The following is a 17,679-nucleotide window of genomic DNA, read 5'->3' as shown; positions in this document are numbered from 1 at the left end:
TGCTTTCAGTTTACAAGAGGAGGGATCTTTCCTCTGAATTTTTTTTAAAAAGTAGAACGAGCTTTAGTTTAAAGGAGTAAAGGTAGCTTTACCCTGTATCTAGCTACATGTTGTACTTGTCCTGGCAGTGTTTGTTGGGATCGTGTGGAGGAGGCTTTCCTTTAATTTGAAAAGACTGGAGGGAGTTTAACTCAGTATCTAACTCCAGCCTGTACTTGTCCTGAGAGTGTTTAATGGGACAGTGTTACGAGGGCTTTAATTTCAGTTTAGAGTACAGGTAGCTTTACCCCATGTTATCCTTGTCCCTGGAGTGTTTGGTGGGGACAATGTGGAGGAAGGTTTAAGTTCAGTTTAAAACTTTCTAGCCTGTCGTGTCCTTGCCTGCAAGTATTTGATGGGGATAATGTAGAGGGAGTTTTAATTTCAGTTTAAAAGAATTTTACTCCGTTTCTAGTCTGTGCTGTCCTTGTCCTGAAAGTGTTTGGGGACGGTATGGGGAGAACCTTAATTTCAGCTTAAAAGAGTAGAGGGAGCTTTACTCAGTTTCAAGTCTGTGTTGCCGTTGTCCTGGGAGTGATTGATGGGGACGGTGAGATCAGTTTAAAAGTGTAGATTATTGCAAGACTTTTTTCATAAGGAAAATTTGGTTCTATTCAGAGCTGGGTTGGTCACCAGAAGGAACACCGGTTTAAGATGATAGTCAAAGGCGATGGAGAGAGTGTATCTGCAGCTGTATCTATCCCATCCCAGACTACAGGGGTTCAGGAAGGTGGTTCACCAACATCTTTTCCAAGGGAGTTCGGAATGGGCAAAAGCTATTTGCCCAGCCAATGACGCCCGTATCTAATGAATGGATAGTGGAATGTTTTGAAATTGATTCTGGAAGTAGAGTTGTGATTATGGAGATTGGAACTGTGGTCATTGTCACTGGATTAGTATTTCAGAAAGGTTTTGTCAAGGATACCTGCTTCCTCTCCAAATGATGCGATGACCAGAGAGCTGGAGCGTCTATTTAATACATTAGCTGAGTAGTAGCAGCCTCCACCATCAAGCTTTTGCTCCAAACGTTTCATTCTTTCATTGGTGCTAGTGCATGCTGTGGCACAGTGACTCCCAGCACGGCCCCTATGTGAACTGCCAGTGTTAATTTAATGACCTAGTTCTGTAGTTTGTACCTTCAGGGGTCCTTGGTTTTTAACGAGAAGACCAGGTTACAATCCTGGATTGAGTGGTGCTTTGGAGAAGACCATCCAGTCAGTGTCAGCTCTGTGCAAGGGCAGTTCATTGGTTTCTGGGGCGTTTCCCCATAGCCCTGCTTCCCTTCAGATGTGCAGATAAGGTGAATGCCAGGTGTCCTTTCCCTAGGGTGGGGGATTTCAAGACTAGTGGGCATATTTTTAAGGTGAGAGAAACGATTTGATAAAGACCTGAGAGGCAATTATTTTGACACTATTTGGATCGTGTATGGAATGAACTTTCAGAGGAAGTGATGGATGCAGATACAGTTACAATATTTAAAAGATATTTAGATAAGTTCATGAATAAGAAAGGTTTGGAGGGATATGGGCCAAGCACCGGTAGGTGGGACTTGTTTAGTTGGGGAACATAGTGAGCATGGACTGGTTGGACCGAGGGTCTGTTTCCTTGCTGTGTGACTGTCGGTCTCTATGATTGTACAGACTCACTTTGTAAAACCATAAGATATAGATTAGATTACTTACAGTGTGGAAACAGGCCCTTCGGCCCAACAAGTCCACACCGACCCGCCGAAGCGCAACCCACCCATACCCCTACATATACCCCTTACTTAACACTACGGGCAATTTAGCATGGCCAATTCACCTGACCCACACATCTTTGGACTGTGGGAAGAAACCGGAGCACCCGGAGGAAACCCACGCAGACACGGGGAGAACGTGCAAACTCCACACAGTCAGTCGCCTGAGGCGGGAATTGAACCCAGGTCCCTGGCGCTGTGAGGCAGCAGTGCTAACCACTGTGCCACCCGTGCCGCCCTACAGCAACAACTCCCACTGAGCTGCCACTCCATTAACTGTCTCCGTAAAGCAGAATTTTACATCATGTTGCTTAAGCCAGTGGCCGTTGCGTTAAGAGAATGCCAAAGGAGTTATTACAAGGTAGAGAGATTTAGGGGGAGTGTATGAGGGGATAAGGTGAAGCAGTTAGAAGTGTGGACCTTGGTAACAGAGCAAGGAAAATCAGACCCTCAACAGGCCAACTATCCCAGAGGGCTGTGGGGCTCAAGTAGATTAAGAGTTACTGCCCCCCCCCCCCCACCACACACACACACACACACACACACACACACACACACACACACACACAGAAAGATTTCAAAGGGAGGATGAGGTGTTTTCTGACTGGGAATGTAGATCAGTGAGGACAGTGGTGTTGGGTGAACAGGTGTCGTGAGTAAAGACGGGACAGTGAGTTTTGGATGAACTCCACTTCACAGTGAGTAGTTTGTGTAAGTACCCTGTACTCCATAGGGGGAGGTAAATAAATCAGGTTCTGCAACAAGAGGTTACTAATTGTAGCAGTGTGTTGAGGTACATATTAGGCGATTGGCAATCAAACATTGGCCTGCATTCCAGGTGGAGGGTGGCAACTGTGTAACAAAGAAAGATGTGACTAAAGAAATTAAGAGTTTTTGGTTAAGAAAAAGAAGGAAGCATATGTCAGGTACAGACAGGATAGATCGAGTGAATCCTTAGAAGAATATAAAGGAAGTAGGAGTATACTTAAGAGGGAAATCAGGAGGGCATAAAGGGGACATGAGATAGCTTTGGCAAATAGAATTAAGGAGAATCCAAAGGGCTTTTACAAATAAATTAAGGACAAAAGGGTAACTAGGGAGAGAATAGGGCCCCTCAAAGATCAGCAAGGCGGCCTTTGTGTGGAACCACAAAAAATGGGGGAGGTACTAAATGAATATTTTGCATTTACTGTGGAAAAGGATATGGAAGATATAGACTGTACGGAAATAGATGGTGACATCTTGCAAAATGTCCAGATTACAGAGGAGGAAGTGCTGGATGTCTTGAAACGGTTAAAGATGGATAAAACCCCAGGACCTGATCAGGTGTACCCAAGAACTCTGTGGGAATCTAGAGAAGTGATTGCTGCGCCTCTTGCTGAGATGTTTGTATCATCATAGTCACAGGTGAGGTGCCGGAAGACTGGAGGTTGGCAAACGTGGTGCCACTGTTTTAAGAAGGGTGGTAAAGACAAGCCAGGGACCTATAGACCGGTGAGCCTGACCTCAGTGGTGGGCAAGTTGTTGGAGGGAATCCTGAGGGACAGGATGTACATGTATTTGAAAAGGTAAGGACTGATTCGGGATAGTCAACATGGCTTTGTGTGTGGGGAATCATGTTTCACAAACTTGATTGAGTTTTTTGAAGAAGTAACAAAGAAGGCGTTTGACAAGGTTCCCCATGGGAGACTGATTAGCAAGGTTAGATCTCATCGAATACAGGGAGAACTAGCCATTTGGATACAGAACTGGTTCAAAGGTAGAAGACAGAGGGTGGTGGTGGAGGGTTGTTTTTCAGATTGGAGGCCTGTGACCAGTGGAGTGTCACAAGGATCGGTGCTGGGTCCACTACTTTTTGTCATTTACATAAATGATTTGGACGCGAGCATAAGAGGTACAGTTAGTAAGTTTGCAGATGACCCCAAAATTGGAGGTGTAGTGGACAGCGAAGAGGGTTACCTCAGATTACAATAGGATCTGGACCAGATGGGCCAATGGGCTAAGAAGTGGCAGATGGAGTTTAATTCAGATAAATGTGAGGTGCTGCATTTTGGGAAAGCAAATCTTAGCAGGATTTATACACTTAATGGTAAGGTCCTAGGGAGTGTTGCTAAACAAAGAGACATTGGAATGCAGGTTCATAACTCCTTGAAAGTGGAGTCACAGGTAGATAGGATAGTGAAGAAGGCGCTTGGTATGCTTTCCTTTATTGGTCAACGTATTGAGTAGAGGAGTTGGAAGATCATGTTGCGGCTGTGCAGGACATTGGTTAGGCCACTGTTGGAATATTGTGTGCAGTTTTGGTCTCCTTCCTATCGGAAAGATGTTGTGAAACTTGAAAGGGTTCAGAAAAGATTTACAAGAATGTTGCCAGGGTTGGAGGATCTGAGCTACGGGGAGAGGTTGAACAGGCTGGGGCTGTTTTCCCCGGAGCGTCGGAGGCTGAGGGGTGACCTTTATAGAGGTTTACAAAATTTTGAGGGACATGGATAGGATAAATTAACAAAGTCTTTTCCCTGGGGTGGAGGAGTCCAGAACTAGGGGGCATAGGTTTAGGGTGAGAGGGGAAAGATATAAAAGAGACCTAAGGGGCAACTTTTACACAGAGGGTGGTATGGGTATGGAATGTGCTGCCAGAGGAAGTGGTGGAGGCTGGTACAATTGCAACATTTAAGAGGCATTTGGATGGGTATATGAATAGGAAGGGTTTGAAGGGATATGGGTCGGGTGCTGGCAGGTGGGACTAGATTGGGTTGGGATATGTGGTTGGATGGATTGGACCGAAGGGTCTGTTTCTATGCTGTACATCTCTGTGACTGTGACTCTATGTCTTGGTTGTTCTTAAAGTTGCATGGATCTGAAAGGAAACACAGCTTGGCTGTGGATAGAACCATGAAGGCTCAGGACTTGCATGAAACAAAGTAATGTGGATCCAAAAACAGACGTTGCTGAAAAGCTCAGCAGGTCTGGCAGCATCTGTGGAGCGAAATCAGCATTAATGTCTCTGGTCGAGTGACCCTCCCTGAGAACTGGAAGGGTCACCCGACCCGAAACATTAACTCTGATGCCTTGCTGCCCCTTCGCGTTGGTGTCCAGCCTGCGACCTACCCCCAGGACCCGTCTCCCACAGCGACACGCTCTCAGACCCGTCTCCCGTGCTGGCCTGGACACAGCCTTGCCTCCTCCATTCTCCATTCCCTCTGGGTAAGCTTGAGAAGTTAAAATTTGTAGTGGGAGGGGGGCGAAAACTGCAGAAAGGAAAAGGAAAAGAAATGAAAGGAGACTCTCGTATTGGTTAAATAACAGAGTGACATTTTATATGTTCACCTTTTTAAATTTTACTCAGAGGATATTGGTGTCACTGGCTGGGCCCATCCTGGAGAAGGTGGTGGTAATCTGACTTTTTGAGGCACTGTTGTCCTTGTGGTATCAACACAACCACACTGTCTTAGGAAGGGAGCTCGAGGATTTTGACAGTGAAGGAATAGTAATGTAGCCCCAAGTTATGATGGTGAGTGACTTGGAAGGGAAACTTGTGTGAGGTCGTATTCCCTCTGCCCTCGTCCTTCTAGATGGCAGAGGTGACAAGTTTGAAAGTCACTATCAAAGAGCCTTGGTTGTTCCAAGATAGACTCTGCTGTCACTGTCTCCCAGTGGAGTAGGGAGTGAATATAGAATGGGATGGATGGGCCTCAAGTGAAATAGATTGCTTTGATCTGCGTGTTGTCAAACTTCTTGAGCGTTGTTATAGCTGCACTCATCCAGGTCAGTGGGGAGTATTCCATCACACCCTTTGACTTGTGCCTTGTAGATGGTGGACAGACTTTGGGGAATCAGTAAGTAGATTCCTTCCTCTGACCTGCCAATGTATTTGAAGAACTGATCCAGTTCAGTTTCTGGTCAATGTTCACCCATAGCAGGGTGCTGTAAATGGGAGAATTCAGCATCGTACTATCTGAAAATTGACACCAGAAGGCTGTCAATATTTTTGCAATGGACTGGACTTCTATGAAATTAAAAATTTTGAATAAATGTGTGAATAGCCTGTCCTTTCATGGTGCAGAAATTGTAGAGATTTGAATGTAAGAAATTGTCCCAAGGCACAAGAATCAGAAGAGGAGAAAGTGAGGACTGCAGATGCTGGAGGTCAGAGCTGAAAATGTGTTGCTGGAAAAGCGCAGCAGGTCAGGCAGCATCCAAGGAGCAGGAGAATCGACATTTCGGGCATGAGCCCTTCTTCAGGAATGAGGAAAGTGTGCCAAGCAGGCTAAGATAAAAGGTAGGGAGGAGAGACTTGGGGGAAGGGTGTTGGAGATGTGATAGGTGGAAGGAGGTTAAGGTGAGGGTGATAGGCCGGAGTGGAGGTGGGGGCGGAGAGGTTAGGAAGGTGGTGCTGAGTTCGAGGGTTGGGACTGAGACAAGGTGGGGGAGGGGTAATGAGGAAACTGGAGAAATCTGAGTTCATCCCTTGTGGTTGGAGGGTTCCTAAGTGGAAGATGAGGCGCTTTTCCTCCAGTCATCCTGTTGCTATGGTCTAGCAATGGAGGAGTCCAAGGACCTGCATGTCCTTGATGGAGTGGGAGGCGGAGTTAAGTGTTGAGCCACAGGGTGGTTGAGTTGGTTGATCCGGGTGTCCCAAAGGTGTTCTCTGAAACTTTCCGCAAGTAGGTGGCCCGTCTCCCCAAAATAGAGGAGGCCACGTCGGGTGCAGCGGATGCAGTAAATGATGTGTGTGGAGATGCAGGTGAATTTGTGGCAGATATGGAAGGATCCCTTGGGGCCTTGGAGGGAAGTGAGGGGGGAGGTGTGTGTGCAAGTTTTGCATTTCTTGCGGTTGCAGGGGAAGGTGCCAGGAGTGGAGGTTGGGTTGGTGGTGGGTGTGGACCTGACGAGGGAGTCACGGAGGGGGTGGTCTTTCCGGAATGCTGATAGGGGAGGGGAGGGAAATATATCCCTGGTGGTGGGGTCCGTTTGGAGGTGGCGGAAATGACGAAGTATGGTACGATGTATCTGGAGGTTGGTGGGGTGGTAGGTGAGAACCAGTGGGGTTTTGTCCTGGTGGCGATTGGAGGGCTCAAGGGCACAGGACAGTTTAATTCAAGTACAGTTTGTGTTTTACTACTCAAAGTCTAAGTTAATGGGTGAACTAAATCAAATGAATTTGAATCAAAAAGAAATGTTTGGCCCTCTGTTTTGGTGCATTGTATTGTTCTATGTTCTAAATTGGTGGATGCATTTTCAATCTTTAATCTTTAAAACATTTTGTGCCTCGTTTTGCAAATCCAGTTTACACCACAAGATGGCAATGCTGTATGCTAATAAGCTAAACATCTTATGCCAGAAACAAGACTGTTGCAAAAGTTTGCTGCAAATGTGTTGCTGGTCAAAGCACAGCAGGCCAGGCAGCATCTCAGGAATAGAAGTTTCCCTTCCTTCACAAGCCCTTTTCCACTAACTGCCTCTTGACTTGTTGCTGTTTTCTACCCCATCTCCCCTCAATTAAAGTAGAGCAGCAGCCTCTCTCAAGGCATGGAGATATCAGTGTTGGCTACGACAATTCTGTTATTTAACACACACTCTGTTTTATCATTACAAGTCCTTTTACATTGACTGGGGAAATTGACTCTGCACATCCTGAAAGAGAGGGGCTTGCATTAATATTGCACTTCACAGCCAGTTACGTACTTTATGAAACATAGTCACTGTTATAGTATAGGAAACTGGGCACCCCCTCTTCCCCCCGACAGCAAAGTGCTCATGATCAGAGAGTCTTTTATCTCCGATGTTAGGGATACACTGCTGGTCTTCAAACTGGTGCCATGTGGAATTTTTTTTTACATGCACTAAGAAAGTTAGGGGGTGCCTCTGTTTAGCATTCCATCAGATATTGGGCACCCCCAACAGTGTAGCACTCCCTCAGTACCTCACCTTGATTATGATGCTTGAACCTAGGAGTAGGGACTTGAACCTTGTTACTCTGAGGTGAGTGTTCTCTGGCTGGCACTGATTGTCCTGTATTTGCTGCATTCAGTAACGCTCTGTTTCTCTCGCTCCTCTCTGTCTCTCGAGGTTGGCATGGGTTTACTCCACTTCACCATGCAGCATACCGTGGCCACAAGGCGTTGTCCTACCTACTACTGGAACATGGGGCAGACAGCAACATTCCCAATGATGCTGGAGAGACACCCTTTCATTTTGCCTGCAGGTGAGTATGGATTCCTGTAGAGGGGGCTGTCAACCACCTAACATCTGAAGACAGAGACAAAATGGCCACCAGTTGTTTCCAGGGCAACTAACAGGACTATTTAGAGTCCTAGAGATGTCAGCATGGAAACAGACCCTTCAATCCAACTCGTTCTTGCTGACCAGATATTCTAATCTAATCTATTCCTGTTTCCCAGCATCCGGCCCATTTTACTCTTAAACCCTTCCTATCCGTATGCCCATCCAGATGCCTTTTAAATGTTGCAATTGTACCAGCTCCCACCACTTCCTCTGGCAGCACATTCCATGCATACACCACCCTCTGCGTGGAAAAAGTTGCCCCTTAGGCCTCTTTTATATCTTCCCCCTCTCACCCTAAACCTATGCCCTCTAGTTCTGGACTCCCTCCACCATAGGGAAAAGACTGTATTTGCTCATATTGCTAATGGTACTGCCTTGGAATGTCACAAATGAAGTATTAAATAAAATCAAGACAGCCTGTAAAAGACCTTATCAAAACTTTGCATTCTTTATTTTCATGAATGTACATACAGAAAAGCAGGTGGATGGTCATTTGGCATTTAGAACTTATACCACTGCTCAGTTCGGTGGTGACTGACCTACATCTTGTGTCAAGAGTGTGTTGCTGGAAAAGCGCAGCAGGTCAGGCAGCATCTGAGGAGCAGGAAGATCAACATTTTGGGCTGGAGCCCTTCGCCAGGAAAGGTGCTGCCTGACCTGCTGTGCTTTTCCAGCAACACACTCTCGACTCTGATCTCCAGCATCTGCTGATCTCACTTCCTCCTGATCTCCATCTTGACCCAACTTTGCCTTTGTTCCGCATCTTGTCCCAGGTTTGCTGAAAAAGAAAATGTCGTTCTACTTTGTGATTAAAGTTTAGAACTGACCTCTGTCGTCACCAAGTCTCTGTCACGGGGTTCCAGGTGTCCAGTGCTCTTTGAAGAAGTGCTTCGTTTCTGAATGGTCTGTCTGTAATCTCAAGGATCTATTTTCTTGCTTTAGGTCTCCACTCCAGGGGACCATAAACCTCGGAGTAGAAGTAGGGCATTCAGCCCATTGAGTCTTCTCTGCCATTCAAGGAGATATCGGCTGATCTGATGGGTTGGTGACAATTCGCTATGGCAGATTCGCCGCCAATGATTAGCCACTGCCAGTTCTCCACCAGCATTTCTCCACTGGGGCTGTTTGACCACTGGAGATTATTCACCACCGGAAATATATAGACGTAGTGATTGTTTTCCCTCCCGCCTGTCCTTTCATACTCCTCAGTCCTCTTTATTTATACAACTACATATTTCATATAGATATAAAAAAAATATCATTTTATTGGTTTATATATAAAAATGAGTTACTAACTTTAACCAGGAAAAGGAAATATACTTTAAAAATCTTCATAATTGCCACGTCTATTGTAGAGTCCAATATAATTAAATTCAAACCAATCTAGTATTGGTTGTAGTTGTTGAGGCAGAACATCTGCGATTAGGTATCAAGGTCAGGAAGTGGCACAAAAGCCAAAGTAATTCTCATCGTTTTTACTTTTAAAGCATAATCCAGATCGGTGTTGTACTGACGAGTTACTCCAACTGCAGCAATATGTCTAGGCATATTTTGTGCCAAATGAAAGAAACGGCCCCTAATTCTAACTTCAGGAAAACATTCTCTCCTCCCACCGATAGCTGCCTGCTCGCACTCACAGTGCACATACTGTGCTCTGGGATTAGGTACCAAGAACTTCACCATTTCAAAAAATAACTCTCCTGTAACGAAAATAGGTTGTTACTAAAACAACGTAAATATTACCTTAACCAATATAACGACAATTTTATATAGCTTAGATATGCTCGGCGGTCAAAGGCCAGGGGCTAATTGTCTGCGGCGCACCTGCTGTGACAAATGGTCCCACCCTGGATCTGATAATCCTCCAATCCACTTTCCTGCCTTTCACCCCTAACCCTTGATTCCCAAACTGTGTCCATTTCAGCCTTAAATATACTTTGTGAACTGACCTCAACACCCTCTGTGGTAAAAATACAACATGTTCATAAACCTGTGAGGGGAGGGTTCCTTCTCTGTTTTAAATGTGCAACCGCTTATTCTGAGATTATATCCTCTGGTCTGAGACACTCCAACATGGGAAAACGACCTTTCCTTATCTCCCCTGTCAAGTTCTCTCAGAATCTTGGAAATTCCAATGAGTACAGGCCCAACCTACTCAACCACTCCTAATCAGAGATGCTCTCCATCCCGGGTATCAGCCTAGTGAACCTTCGCTGAGTTGCCTCAATGCCAGTATGCCTACCCTTAGATAAGGGCCCAAACTATTGACGGTATTGCAACTGTGCTCTGACCAGTGCCTCCTGCAGTATCAGCAAAGCTTCCTGACTTTTCAGTTCCATTTCCTTTGAAATACAGGACAACATTCCATTTGGCTTCCCTGTCAGCTGCTGAACTTGAAAGAAGAGCTTCTATCCCTGTCCGTCCCTCCACCCAGACCTGCCCTTCCCCCTTTACCCCAGCCTGCCTCCCTCCCACTCTCTACCCCTTTTTTTGGTAATTGTAGGTTTACTTTTACCTGTACCTGCAGAATGACTCAAACCAGAGTCTCTCCTCCTTCCTTGCTCACTGCAGGCGTGGGGCGTTGTGCATTATGCATCAAATGGTGAAGAGAGGGGCGAATGTGGCAGCACTGGATTACCAAGGGAAGACCGCTCTTCACCAGGCCGTGTCTGGTGGCAGTGTGTAAGTATTGGTATTCATAGGCTATCCTGCTCACCTGGGGCCACCCAGCCTCAGGCCCCTTCTATCCCTGTCTGTCTAGTGTGTCAGAATGGGGTGTGCGGGGAAATCCCAGGGAGTAGCAATGTAGGGGGCGTTTCAATATCGCCATTATGGATTGGGGTGGTGTTATCTGGTCAGGATTGGGGAGGAATTCCCATTGTTGATTTCCTGTCGTTCAGTGGCATCGCCCTCCCCTGTGTCTGGAACCTCCTCCTGAGTAACTCCTTTACTTACTCATAGAATCATGGAATTTCCCATGCCTCCCTAAAGCTTACCAACCATCTACAAGGTCCAAGTGTGATGGGATACTCCCCACTTACCTGGATAGGTGTAACTCCGACCACACTGAAGAAACCTGACACCATCCAGGATAAAGCAGCCTGCTTATTTGGTGCCACATCCCTTCAATACCAACTCTCGGTAGCAGCAGTGTGTACCATCTACAAGATGCACTGCCTTCCAAAACCATGACCGCTTTCACCTAGTAACACAAGGGCAGCAGATACGCAGTAACACCACCACCTTCAACTTTCCCTCCAATCCACTCACCATCTTGACTTGGAAATGCAGCAAACTTTGTTTTAACCAACACTCTCATGAGGGAGCGCAAAATTATATACCTCAAATATTGAGTGTTTATCATGTAAATCATTAAAATCTCTTCAGTGTGGGAGCAGGTCATTCAGCCCATCGAGTCCACACTGACACTCCAAAGAGCATTCCACCCAGTCCCCGTAATCCTGCATTGTCCATGGTCAATCCACCTAATCTGTATCACTTTGGACCTGGAGCACCCAGAGGAAACCCACTCAGACGTGGGGCGAATGGGCAAGTTCCAGACAGACTGTCACGAGAGGCTGGAATCGAACCCCGGACCTTGGCACCATGAGGCATCTGTGCTAACCACTAAGCCACTGTCTATAAGGTATAACTGATTGTAAACCCCTGTTTCTCTTAGTCACTGTGTGTCTTTTATGTTGGGCTTTGGAGGTGTGTTGATGTTTTTATGGAGATTCCTTGAGAGATGTTGATGTCTCGAAGTCTCTCATGGTCAGTGTTTACTGTGGTTATGTGTTACTTGGTGATTATCTGGAATATTTGACCAACGGCTGCACTCCTGGGTCCGGGTTTGTAAAAGGCTTGCTGTGTATCACTGTTCCTTCACTATCGCTGGGTCAAAATCCTCGAACCCCCTCCATCAGGGCGTTGTGGGTCGATCTACAACACTTGGACTGCAGCGGTTCAAGAAGGCAGCTCACCCGCACCTTCTCAAGGGGTAACTGGGGATGGGCAATAAACCAGCCACTTCCCACCAGTGAATATGAAACAGATGCTCCTTAAAAAGCAGAGCCCTATGCTGATTACTCCTTTGTGTCTGCTGTTGCCCACTGACCTTTCTGTGAAGCAGATGTGTTAAAGGCGCTACGTGAATGTAAGGTTAGCACGGCCACTTTCCCGCGTGTTGGCCGGTGCCTGCTCCCTCCCCTCAGCTGGTGACCGCACTCTCTCTGCCCGCAGAGCCGCGATCCGTTACCTCGAAGAGATGGGTCGGTTTGATTTCCGTGAGCCGGACAGGTTCCTGCAGACACCGCTGCACACTGCAGCCTCCATGGGCAACGAGGATGTCATCAGATACTTGCTGCGGGGCGGGGTGAGTAATCTTCCACCAAAGAACAGCCGACAGAAGGAGCTCGGTCTGAACCTCCTGTGGAAGTTGGGCGGTGTGGGTCTGTGCCGTGGATTCGAACGAGACAGAAAGGCCCTTTGGCCCATCCAGCCTGCACTGACTTATCTACACTTCCCATCACTTGGCCCGTACCCTTAAATGTTATCCACAGTTCAAGAGTTCATCCAAGTACAGGTATCCCCCCTCTGGCTACCCAATGGTAAAGTGTTCCCAGAAAACCTCTCTTTAGCTGAAAATGGCGTAAAATCGAAGATGCATGATTTATGGAGGAAAATTTCGCCAATCCTCTTTGGATTCTCGAAAACAGATAGTAACGTAGGTCTTCCATAAAAACAAGATGGCATAAAGCGAAAGTTCGCAAAACAGGGGTTACCTATACTCTTAAAAGTTGTGAGGTTTTCCACCTCAGCTACAGCTGTATTTCAGATTCCCCTCCAGTAGGTATGGAGAGGCTGGTTTTACCTTGTATCTCAGAGATTTGTTTTGTTTGGTTTGCTATGATATCGAATCTCTCATTGCAAGAGATCATGCCAGTGATAATTCAGCTCCTCATGCCAGTGCCGTCTCCTGGACATTTGGCAGACCCTCTTTCCCATTGATTTTTTTTTGTAGTGTTGGTACTTTGTAGCAGTTTACCAACTTCAGGATAATATCCCGTCCCACATTGGTAACTGTTGTATCCCTCTACTTCCCTCCCAATTCATAGAATCCCTGCAGTGTTGAAGCGGGCCATTTGGCCCATCAAGATCACACCAATCCTCTGAAGAGCATCCCCCTGCCTTATCCCAGTAACTCTGTATTTCCTGTGGTTAACTCACCTAACCCGCACATCTTTACACTGTGGGAGGAACCCAGAGCACCGGAGAAAACCCGCACAGACACAGGAGAGAATGTGCAAACTACACACTGACAGTTGCCCGAGGCCGGAATTGAACCCGGGTCCCTGGCACTGTGAGGCAGCAGTGCTAACTGCTGAGCCACCGTGCCGCCGCAATTCATTCTCTTGCGGTCTGTATCTATACTGTCAGTGTTTCCATGTGTAAACAGTGTGCATCAATCTGCCGATGTATCTCTACACCAGTCAAGGTTGGTCCTGTCACAATGGCTCTTAACTTATCTCGGTAAGAGTTATTGACTGACTCTCTGCTGTTTTGCGCTGGGTCCTGACAACCTTTGACCTTTAACCTCTATCATCATAAAGTTACTTACTGCCAAATGAGGTTGGTCAGAGGATGTTGGATCAGTTCTTTTTCACCAGACTGCTCCCTATGATTCCTGTCCTGGGTGAGTCTATATTGACCAGACAAATTGCTAAATAATGCATATTAAGGTAATGGGGCTTATTTTAAAATCAATAGATCAATCCTTCTAATGGCGGTCAGTGAGAAGAGGCATTTTACCAACATAAAGGGGGCAGCTCTTCTCATATCTCGAATCCCCGAAGGTGATAAAGGTGACAGAGTCATCCAGCATGGAAACAGACCCTTCGGCCCAACCATGCCTACCATAGTCCCAAACTAAACTAGTCCCAACTGCCTACCCCTGGTTCATATCCCTCCAAACATATCCTGTTCATGTACTTATTGAAGGTGTCTTTTAAATGTTATAACTGTACCCCCTTCCACCATTGCCTCAATGTTCATTCCCCCCGCAAACTACCCTTGGTGTAAAAGAATTTACCCCTCGTGTCTTTTTTGGATGTTTTTCCTCTCCCCTTAAAAGTGTGCCCATGAGGCTTGAAATCCCCCCTCCTAGGGAAAAGATACCTACTGTTAACCCTATCTATACCCCTCATGATTTTACATACCTCCATAAGACACATGAGGTTTGACCTGATAGGTGTTTCTTTTGGAAGCTTTTGATAAGGCAGAAGTGATATCGCCAAAGTCCTTCAGGTCCATAAAGCTGCTTGCTCATTAGAGAGAAACAACTGAAGATAGTTCAGCTTATAAGTTTGCTCGCTGAGCTGGAAGGTTTGTCTTCAGACGTTTTGTCACTGTGCTAGGTAACATCGTCAGTGAGCCTCCGGTGAAGCGCTGGTGTTGTGTCACATGATCTATTTATGTGTCTGTTACGATGGTTGATATCATTTGTGGGTGGCACGGCATCACAGTGGTTAGCACTGCTGCCTCACAGCGCAAGAGACCCGGGTTCAATTCCCGTCTCGGGCGACTTTCTGTGTGGGGTTTGCACATTCTCCCCGTGTCTGTGTGGGTTTCCTCCGGGTGCTCTGGTTTCCTCCCACAGTCCAAAAGATGTGCAGGTTAAGTGAATTGGCCATAGTGTTAGGTGAAGGGATAAATGTAGGAGAATGGGTCTGGGTGGGTTACGCTTCGGCGGGTCGGTGTGGACTTGTTGGGCCGAAGGGCCTGTTTCCACACTGTAAGTAATCTAATCTAATCTAATCTAGTTTCTGGTTCTTTTTCTCAGAGGTTGGTAAATGGGAGTCCAAATCAATGTGTTTATTGTCGGAGTTCCAGTTTAAATGCCAGGCCTCGAGGAATTCCCATGTGTGTCTCAGGATGTCCTAGGATGGATGTGTTGTCCCAGTCTGTATGTAAGGATACTAGTGAGAGTGAGTCATGACTTTTGGTGGCCAGTTGGTGTTCGTGTATTCTGGTGGCTAGTTTTCTATCTGTCTGTCCGATGTAGTGTTTGTTAAAGTCCTTGCATGGTACTTTGTAAATGATATTTGTGTTGCTGGCTGTTTGTATAAGCTTCTTTTAGTTTCATTAGCCACAGTTTCAGTATTTTGGTAGGTTTATGGGCTACCACAATGCCAAGGGGTCAGAGTAGTCTGGAAGTCATTTCTGAAATGTCTTTGATATATGGTAATGTGGCTAGAGTCTCTGGACTTGTGTCTGCTTATTTGGGTTTTTTACCCCAAGGGTCACCTAGCCTTAGGTGAGGGGAGAGGTTGAGAAGGAGAATCCTCCATGCTAACCTCAGCTGGAGTGGGAACTAAACCACGCTGTTGGTGTCATTCAGTTTCACAAACCAACTGTCAAGCCAACTGCAGTTACCAGTCCCCTTGATGAGGTGGCTATCGTGAAGATATCGTTTGTAGGCAGACTATAGTCACTAATGAAATCCAATAAGGAACTCCGAAGAAATGGTGTTTGACCCTGGCAAGAGCTAAAATGCTGAACTCATTCCCTCAGAGAATGAAGAGGGAAGTTAGACTCACAATGTGTTGGTAGCTTTAGAGTGAGAGGAAGCATCTCTTATTGAGCATAAACACTGATGTAGAAAAGTTGGACAGACCTGTCTGTTTCCATGCTGTACCAAGCTATGTAAAAGAGAAGTGATACTTCTTGCATGTCGCTTTCATATAGAACTTACTTTCTGTTTTTCAAAAACTCTCACTTTTTTAATCAAAAGAAGCCTGTAAGGGAGAGGGGAGAATGACATTTGTACAGAGGGCCTAGGAAGCTCAGGGTTACACAGTAACCGATGTCCTTAAGTCGTCGATAAACTGAAAGCACTGTGGATGTTGGAAGTTAGAAACAAAAACAGAAATTGCTTGAAAAGCTCTGCAGGTCTGGCAGAATCCATGGAGAGAAACTCGCATTAACAGGTCAGGTCAGGTGACCCTGCCGAATGTCTTTTAATTATTTTTCTACGAACTTGTTCAGGCATGTTACTGGACAGCTCTGGGAAAGGTGGGCCTTCTGATCCAGAGGTAAAGACACTACCACAGGATCCCCTCCTCATCTCATTAAGAGTGGGCTTATTGTTGAAGCAAGGTTGTGAGAGAGGGTATGATTCGTTTCGGAAATGGGACTGAATGACCTTGTTCTGTTGAAGCGGGTAAATTAGAGACAGATTAGAACAAAGGGGCCATCTGGAGGTCAGATGCTAAATGTCAAAGGTCGCACGTCAGCAACCATCTTGAGGACATATCCTGGTTTGGGTCATTCATTGGACAATGCCTATGGGAAGGAGGTGGATTTTAGTGCCTTTCTTTTCCCTAAGTATGGGAAAGTGAACGTCAATGGCTTGCTCAGTCATTTGAGAGAGCTCTGAAAAGTCAGTGGTGCCACTGAGAGTCAGGAGTCACATGTAGGCCAGAACACACAAGGAGAGCAGATCCCCTCTCCAAGTGGGGAGCTGATTTTTTCCAACAATTGACCATAGTTGTTGCCCATGCTTAATGAGATGAGGAGGGGATCCTGTGGTAGTGTCTTTACCTCTGGATCAGAAGGCCCACCTTTCCCAGAACTGTCCTGTAACACGCCTGAACAAGTTCGTAGAAAAATATTTTCTGTTTTGGTTTCAGATTCCAGCATCCGCAGTGATTTGCTTTTATACTAGATGAGTGATATTACCACTGCGCCAACATCTCCTCCCGTTTCACTTGGAGTGATAGCACAAGGTTTTCAACTTGGAACAGAACCAAGCAACGTGGAAAACCAGGCGGTTTAAAGCTGCCATAGGAACATACGATCTCTCCTTATATTGCATCATTTCCTGGCTGAAGGGAAGATGCTTTGAAGTGGAGGTGGGGCCAGATGATGACTGTCGGTCAGCTCTGCTAATAAACATTGATTCTGGAAAACAGAAACAACCAGAAATTGCTGGAAAAGCTCAGCTGGTCGGGCAGCACCTGTGGAGGGAAAGCTCAGTTAACCATTCCCAGATCGGAGGAGTTTTCACTCCCCAGAGCAGCTGAACTTTTCCAGCAATTTCTCTTCTTGCACCCTGCGTTAATGAACCTGCCTTTTCTCGCCTAGAGGTGCCGGGTCAATGCGGCTGACATGTGGGGGATGGTTCCCATGCACGTAGCGGCTCAGACAGGTTCGGCCGCCATTTGCTGGCTGTTGACGATGGAAGCTGGCTTCTCTCTCCTCCAGCTGCGGAACAAGGACGGGCTGACCCCGCTGGAACTCGCCAAGCAAGGCAAGACTCACAGGTTGGTTGTGGCTTCGTGAGCGTTCCCAATGCCTGAGCTCTCCTGGGACAATCGCGCGCCATTGTCCTGTCTGGAAAGGGGCAGACGTGGCACTCGCCTTTTAATGTCTTACCACGCGGCTGGTCCTGAAGACACAGCATTGCGCCAACTCCTGATCTGAACACAGTCCAGTCAGCAATGGCCCTGTTCCTAGCACCTTTGCTACTGAAGTGTGAGATTCTGCATTCAACTCCCACTCCCCAGGACTCGAGCACAGAAAGTGAGGACTGCAGATGCTGGAGATCCGAGTCAAAGAGT

The 17,679-nt window shown here is 46.5% G+C and overlaps 1 protein-coding gene across 2 annotated transcripts in view; it reads left to right on the top strand.

Moving 5' to 3' along the window:
* Window positions 1–17,679, top strand: part of si:ch211-223a10.1 (uncharacterized) — a 35,508-nt gene that overhangs the window by 559 nt on the left and 17,270 nt on the right. For both annotated transcript variants that reach the window (XM_060854082.1, XM_060854083.1), the window contains exons 2-5: window positions 7,847–7,982; window positions 10,634–10,744; window positions 12,302–12,434; window positions 17,204–17,382. In XM_060854082.1, coding sequence (XP_060710065.1) covers window positions 7,847–7,982; window positions 10,634–10,744; window positions 12,302–12,434; window positions 17,204–17,382 — 559 coding nt within the window. The remainder of the gene's footprint in view (window positions 1–7,846; window positions 7,983–10,633; window positions 10,745–12,301; window positions 12,435–17,203; window positions 17,383–17,679) is intronic.

This window comes from Hemiscyllium ocellatum, chromosome 43, assembly GCF_020745735.1.
Source record: "Hemiscyllium ocellatum isolate sHemOce1 chromosome 43, sHemOce1.pat.X.cur, whole genome shotgun sequence".
Taxonomy (NCBI): Eukaryota; Metazoa; Chordata; class Chondrichthyes; order Orectolobiformes; family Hemiscylliidae; genus Hemiscyllium; species Hemiscyllium ocellatum.
This window is presented reverse-complemented; position numbering and strand designations above follow the sequence as displayed.